Raw genomic sequence first — 7,766 nt, 5'->3', positions numbered from 1 at the left:
GAAAGAGAATTAAATATGTATGTTTCAATCCAAGAAGTATAAAAACATTAATTTGGAGCATTTTGTTGGATGAAAGCTACTGACAACAAAGTTTAAAACCTAGGAACTAAAAGTCAAGTACAAGAAAACCTCAATATTTGGAAAATCTTTATTAACTTTTTAACACCATAGTCAAGAATGAAAAGTGAAATGATGCATACGCAGGGTTTTCTGGCAGGGATTTTGGGCAAGGGATGTGGTGAAATTGATACAGTTTACACCAAAGTTCAAAACATTCTTATTTATTACTTTAAAAAGACTTATTTAGAAAAAATGTATGATATCAATATCTGAGTTAAGAAAAAATTAAAATAAAAACATTTCATTCCAATGTTTTCATACACTATATACAAGAAAAGCAAAAATGATTGCCTTCAATTTAACCCCTAACTTCTGAAATCATTTGGATAGGGCCAGTGTCTAAATTTTTATAATATTAATTTAATACCCTGTTCTAACTATTGTTTGTTTATGTATTAATTCACAGATTCAGTCAAGCTTTCATAAGAGTACTGCTTCTCTGTAAGCTGCTTGTTCAATTCCAAAATTGTTTTTTATACATTCTTGAAAGGAAATATCCTCTAACCACTTTCAATATTGATTCTCTCCATATACCAATCAAGAAATCAATCAAGAAATCTCCTCGTTTATGACATATAAACCCAGTATAATTTTTTAGAGTACCAGAAAATTATCAGAAAAATATTCAGATGAAATGACAAATTGCATAATCAAAACAGGCCTGAAAAAAAATAAAATAAAATGTCATCTACTATCAAAATAATAATCTACTTACATGTATTCCATCTTGCTTCTGAACTTCCTTAAAAACCAGCTGTTTTAAATATTAAGCAATTTTGCTCTAACAGAAAGCATCTGATTTGACAGCGATTTCTACATTAACAGTCCTTGGAGAAACATATCCTGCATTTGTCCTACAGACTTCTGAATGCAAAGTAAAACCACTGAGTAATTTTTCTAGCTCAGTAGTATTTTTAAGCCACAGTATCACTAGATCAGTTCTGCAACTCTAAATTTAGTCATATAATCTGATTATGTAAAACAGTAAAGGCAGATCTGGGCAGTGTAATCTGACAGAAAATTGAGCCAGGTATGTGAGAGCCTTTGAAAACACAGACCCAGCTAATAAACATGCTAACAGCTCTGATACCCAGTAGGACCACCTTAAAAATCGTTATGTTCAAGCAAATGTCAATATTCATTTTATAATTTTACCTTACTTTCATTGCTTGACTTTAATTTTTGTGATAATCATTACAAAGTCACATTCATATCTCCATCAAAATTCACAGTAACTGGTGCACAGAGCAATTACCTTATTGTGATTATCAGTAAGAGTTCTGTCCAAAAGTATGTACTGGTACAAAATCAAATTAGTCTAAAAACTGACAACCTTCCCATCAAACTGGCCAAGAACAGTAACATACGCTTGCACAAAGTTGTCTGAGAGGAAGTTTACTGAAGAGCTCCTTTTCCCTATCTCTGCTGATATTGTTTATTTTAAAACAGAAATAAACAAAGCAGCAACATTCTGACTGTACTTTCTGAGTAAAACACGAGCTTAGAGTAACCTCATTGCTGCCTTCTTGAAGGACAGATGGATACTTGATTGCTTCCATCAGCCTGAGCCAAGCGGTCTCCAGTGAAAAGCTTAGCACCTGCGCTTGCACTCAGATCATAAGGCTGTATGCCAGGAAAGTAGTAAATACATCAAAGCGTAATTCCCATTCACGTTAATATACAAACTAGAACTTCATACATACAGGTTGAATTCCTAAGAAAGGAACAAAGATGTTTTTTATACAGTCTCTGATCCCAAACCAAGAAGTAAGCCAGTAGGAATCCAATTAGCAATACATCACTACAGAACATCTTCAACAATTGTAGTGTCAAAAATTTGATAATAAACTTGATGTTTCTTTGCATCTCTGACATTATAGGACTTGATGAAGCATTCCAGCCATGGCGAGTCATCTACAAACAAAACCAAAATTATTATTTAATACTAATTTCTGTTTTTTATAGTATAATTTGGGCAGGATCTTTATTAGGATATCTAAATGTATACAACAATTAATAGGAAAATAAATTAATTACTAATTTTGAAATTCCAATTTGTATCTTAAAATTTCTCACATCATCTGAAACGGTATTCAGTGACAAATTCCCAAGCCTTGCTCTCCCCACCCCTGCACCCCCTTGATGCACTTGGTACCAGTAGTTGTACCTCAGCACAGCACATATAAAGACTTTCCACCAATAAAAACTCATTTCCATGTGTCTCGATAAGACAATTTTATTGGTCTCAATGGTAACATCCTTGACACCCTTCACAACAGGGCCACTTTTTACAGGTATGGTAAAGACTCCAGCATGGTTGTGGTGGTCACTCACAGCCAGTTGCTTAGAAGGAATACGTTCCAAAGACTGGAGCTGTGGCAGAGACATACAGCTACTTTGGGCATCTGTAGTTCATGCAGAGCTACTTTCTGCCACAACTGAAATACTGCACAAAAACCTCTGTGCTTGGGGTTTGGATTAAGTTTTTGCTCAATTTCCATGGATGTTTCCTGCAATAAGGGATGCTCTGAATCAGCTGAGTATTCCAAACTAGAACCTCACACAAAGCATGTGCCACGTGCCGAATTCCTTTTCAGTTTTCCCTAATGTGATGTGACAGTATGATTGTGTTCTGGTTATGAATACAAATGACATGTTAGTGCCTGCATAGGCATGACTGTATTCACACATCACTGCATGCTACATGAGAATTTACTGAACCATTGCTTTTGTTTCTCAAAAGGAAGTCCTACTATTATAGAAATGTATTAAGCAAATAACTGGAATTCTTCTTACCAGCTCCTGCATTTCTCTGTTCTGAGTTTTGCCCATGTGTAATATGAATTCTAAGACTTTGCATATGCAATCACAGATTGAAAGACCCTTTCCCTTCCCATTCCCCTTGTCAAATACCAGCAAGCTGACCTAATTTTCCTCCAGGAGGACAGAGCGCATTCATGATCATCTGCATCTTTTGCTGAAGAAAATCAGTAGTTAAGACTTCAGAGGCAGGAATTTTGAAGAACTTTTCCTGGAAGAGAACAGAAAAGTATGAGGTCTTGAAAGAAGGGTAAGAAATCATTAGCCAGAAACCTCAACGCATGGGTTTGATTTTTTTTTAATATAATTTATGGAACTTAAAATTATCCAGATAGGTAACACAACAGAACAATATTATTTCTAAAACTGCTCAGATACAGAAAAAACCCCGAACTGTCTGAAAAAATCCACGGTCTATATGTCAGTACCCCTGAGTATTCAGGGACTACAGCCACCCAGAGAGCACACGTATAACTGGCAGACATTCCTCATAAAACTCAACAAGCAAACAGTGCTACGGCCAGAGAAGACGCTCAGTCCTCCTCAACAGTCCCTCACTGCTGTGAGCAGAACATTTTGAGAGGAACAAAGTGACTTGAAAACACAGGGGCACTGCAACCTGGCTTCATATAAGTGGAATTCCCTTAGTGTGACTTTTATTTTTGGATAGTTTTAGAAACTATGGAGAAAGGCTTATACTGCAGGATACGTTTCTGAATGGAGGAGAAAGATAAAGAATGGAACGCTGAAATGCCAAATAAACCTTTTCTGTGTATTTTTAAACCATATACAGTAAACAGGACTCACAAAGTCCCATTTTATTTTTCCTAAGTTTGTTACCTGATTTTGTATCTCTGCTCAACAACTGATACCTTCACAAAGTGAGCTAAGGTTTTTTATGGTACTTTCTGGTTTTTGTTAAAAGATAGAAATACAGAATTATCTACCATTGTGTAATTTTTCTGTGACATGTTTTTTGGAAGTGATCACAAGTTAACAGATGATCCGGTAGCAAAACTGACAGACAACTACTTTTTCCTCTTACTCTTCCAATTTTTCTTCTGACCATAAAACTTTTAAATTCTTTTCCTTCAATGCCTTTTCCTATAAAGAGGAGAGGAAAGAAAAGAACTGAGAGCATTCTTACAGAAGCATGACTGGAAATTAGTGAAGTTGCACTTCAAAGTAGCCCAGTTCCTTCTCAGGTGGTGCTGGAGGACTCAAGTTTAGTCTTGCAAGGTATTGGCTTGGCTCTGAAGTGCCACCAGCAGGAAGGCTAGCAGCTGGACCTTCAGAAGAAACTGTGGTTTTACTTTTCCTGCAGCCAAGCTGTAATACTGAGCAGTATCTGATTAAGAATCTGAGCTACCCTGAAGTGGAGGTTTTTGGAATTCTGCATCAAGACATGGTTTAGAAATCTTTTCCCCCATTTCCTTTTGCAGTTTAGTTTTTCTACATGAAAAGGGAAAAGGAGAGCAGAAGGAAAGGTTGACTAGCTGAAATGGGGATTGCAGTCTTTGACCTCCTTTGCTGCTAATTCACCGTGTATTTTAAGAAAACATACAGGTTTTCCAAATATTATTTTTCCCTGCAGTCTTAAAACAAAGGGAAGACTATTCCTTTCAAAGTCTCATTCAAAGTCACTTAGTAATGGTGGAAAACTTGTAGATATATACACATTAATTAGCACTGTTGTGGAGGAAAAAAAAATCCCACTAAATTGTTTCTCTGTCCTATTTTGGACAAAGCTATAATTCTGATCTGCCACTATACTGATTATTTTCCATTTGTATAGATAGATTACTCCAAAGTGTATTGTGAGATCCTGGTATTCCCAACTATGACCTCCTGGAGTAAGAAAACACACAAATGCACTTATAGAAGGACAAAAGGAATAACGTAATGCTAATCTATTTTAGATTATAAATCTATTCTTTGACAAGCTCTTCTCACTTTTTTATTATTCCCTTCTTTAAAATTATTGACATACCATCTCAGAATTTAGGGTAGTAACTATAATGGGCATGTGCACGTCTGTGTAAAAACCAAGACAAACCAACCAATCAACCAGAAAAAAACCCAAAAGGTAAAACAAAAGAGAAAAAAAAAAAACCCAAAACAAACCACAAAGTACAGAGCAACAGATATTTCTACTGCACACAAACATGCATGTAAAGGAGTAAATTCACTAAGGAAGATGCCACACATATACAATTCATCTTCAACCCTAAACTGGAGATGTAGGAAGCAATGACCAGCTCTTGTCACTAAAAATTGCATTCCATGTATCTTCATTGATGGACAGTGTTAATAACATTACAGCACTTGCACTTGTCCCTGCAAAACACTGCAGGTAACACAGAATGAATATTTCTGTACATACATTTGTTATTTTGAAAACAAACAAAATCCAAAGCCACATAATCTGTAGAATCTACCTTTACCTATATTTACTTACATAGTCAAGAAGGTATGCATCTAGTGCTCCTGTTCCATCAACCAGTGTAAACTTCATAATAAAAACATACTGGAGTGGCTCAATGCCTAAAACTGAAGAAAAAAAAAAATAAAATCAGTTTGTTTCTTAGAATCAGTATGCAAGACAAACCGTAACAACTCAAGCTGACAATATTCTTCCTTTAACAGAAACTGACTTTGAAGACTGCCATTAAAAGTATAAATTGACAAGCCAAAAAAAATAAAGGCGCTGAATAGCAAGATGTGGTTCGTATTTTGAGAGTGCATTGCAATCTGCCTAGAAACACTTAAGAGATCAGTCTGTAAACACGTAGAAATTTTTTTAAAGTACTTACTCTCATCCTAGTAAAAGAAATGCTAATATCTGCTTAGATCTTAGATACTACCTTGGTAGGATCCTCCTACTCCTTTTATCCATGGAAGATTAAAGGAGACTTGTTCTTAATTCAGTGATAGTAAGATGCCATTCCACCTGAAAACATATCTTCTGAGGAAAATATTTCTTTCATATGATGTACTAAAAAATACCAGGCAAAGCCTTATTCAGAAAAACTGCTGGCAGTTCTGAAAATATTCCAGCATACATAAATGACTGTAGTCATTCTCTCACTGGCAGCAGTAACTGTCATGCTGCAAACATAAAATATCTTGAACATACAAAGTTACTGCAACTCTTCATCAGTCTTTTCTGGGTTCATCTAGTTAAATTGGCTAGTCATTTTATGTTCAACTTATCTGATATACTTGCAGTTTAGTCTGAAAACATAGATGATAAAAAGAATACTCTACATAAAATAGTATAAATGTAGAAATTATTTAATGAATATTGTTTTCATTTTGAGAATTAAATGTCAATAGCAGATGCTGTAACGCTGACAGTTATCTTTAACAAGCTTAAATACTGCTAGGTATTACAACTTAATATGTTAGAACATGAATGGATAAGTATGAGAATATTCTTTTTCTTTAACGTGAAGTTTTAATCTCCATTTTACCTCCAGCATTTGAATATATTGACTATATAAAGTAACAAAGCATGTAACGTGTTATTGTATAATTCCTTTAATTTAAATATTATTTCTTGCAGACTTGCTGGAATATGCTTAGGATCAATAATGCTTACAGAAGAAAAAAGTCTAATTTGCACTAGTCATTAAATAAGACTCTCTTTAGGTCAGAAAACCTGTATCTTCAAAAGGAAAAGCAAGACTAACTTCTAGGACTGCAAGTATGTACACAGTTTAAAAATGACATCTGCAACCAAAAATTCATCACATCTGTGATGTGCCACAATAGGTGTTACTAGGGACACCTATGGTAGAAGAAACTGTTTAACATGTAAAATCCTTTAAATAATACCATGACAGTTTCAAAAGGAAACATATTATTTCAGCTGGTAAAGATGAATAAATTTTACAGCTTCATGCTCAAGCATAATCATAAATGACATGCTTCCTGTACAAAACCGCAACCCAGAAACCAAACTATTTCATATAAACACTTCAGAATCAAGACACAAAAGTATTTCAGGACAGTATCATGTCAGCCAACCTTGTGCTATTTTAGTTGGTTCCCATGATGGCTGTCGTTCTGCTGCCATGGAACTTAGACTCTTCATAGGCTTTGGAGTTGAACATTGCTTGCACCTAGCATTTAAAACAAGATACTGAGACTAAGCAAACACCGATTTATTTATACTAGAAGCTTCTGCACAGAAAAAAAATTAAAAATAAAAATTCTGATTTTCTTACTCAGTGGGAGTGCAAAAGTATTTTTATTGCTCCTTTTGAATTACCCCTGCAGAGAAACAAAATCATTTTGGTGTGGAAAAGACCACCTCGGTGAATAGAAAGGAGGAAAACTGTGTATCTAAGGTGAGAGAGGCAGGGTTGTTCAGCCTGGAGAATAGAAGGCTCTGGGAAGACTTTAGAACAGCCTTCCAGTACCTAAAGGGCGCTTCTAAGATATGTGGAAAGAGGCTGTTTACAAGGGTGTGTAGTGATAGGACAAAGGGGAATAGCTTAAAACTGAAAGAGGGTAGATTCAGATTGGACATTAGGAAGAAATTCTTTGCTGTGAGGGTGGTGAGGCACTGGCACAGGTTGCCCAGAGAAGCTGTGGCTGCCCCATCCTTGGCATCAGTCAAGAGCAGGTTGGATGGGTCTTGGAGCAACCTGGTCTAGTGGAAGGTGACCCTGCCCACGGCAGGAGGCTCAAAACTAGATATCTTTAAGGTCCCTTCCAACCCAAACTATTCTGTGATTATAAGATCACTACATCACTAAATATACATTCATATGTCACTACTTTGCTGTTCAGCAATACAAACAACATCTCAGTTTGTAAAA

General features: G+C 35.7%; 1 protein-coding gene across 1 annotated transcript in view; it reads right to left on the bottom strand.

The window, feature by feature from the left end:
- Positions 1 to 1,921: 1,921 nt before the first annotated feature.
- POT1 (protection of telomeres 1) overlaps positions 1,922 to 7,766 on the bottom strand; it is a gene marked incomplete at its 5' end in the record, with an annotated part of 12,811 nt that continues 6,966 nt past the window's right edge. Inside the window, 4 exons of the mRNA XM_010023587.1 lie at positions 1,922 to 2,034; positions 3,046 to 3,151; positions 5,399 to 5,490; positions 6,970 to 7,064. Coding sequence (XP_010021889.1) covers positions 1,922 to 2,034; positions 3,046 to 3,151; positions 5,399 to 5,490; positions 6,970 to 7,064 — 406 coding nt within the window. The remainder of the gene's footprint in view (positions 2,035 to 3,045; positions 3,152 to 5,398; positions 5,491 to 6,969; positions 7,065 to 7,766) is intronic.

Source organism: Nestor notabilis, unplaced genomic scaffold (assembly GCF_000696875.1).
Source record: "Nestor notabilis isolate BGI_N333 unplaced genomic scaffold, ASM69687v1 scaffold13441, whole genome shotgun sequence".
Taxonomy (NCBI): domain Eukaryota; kingdom Metazoa; phylum Chordata; class Aves; order Psittaciformes; family Psittacidae; genus Nestor; species Nestor notabilis.
The sequence above is the reverse complement of the archived record's forward strand: the minus strand, read 5'-3'. Positions and strand labels throughout refer to the sequence as shown.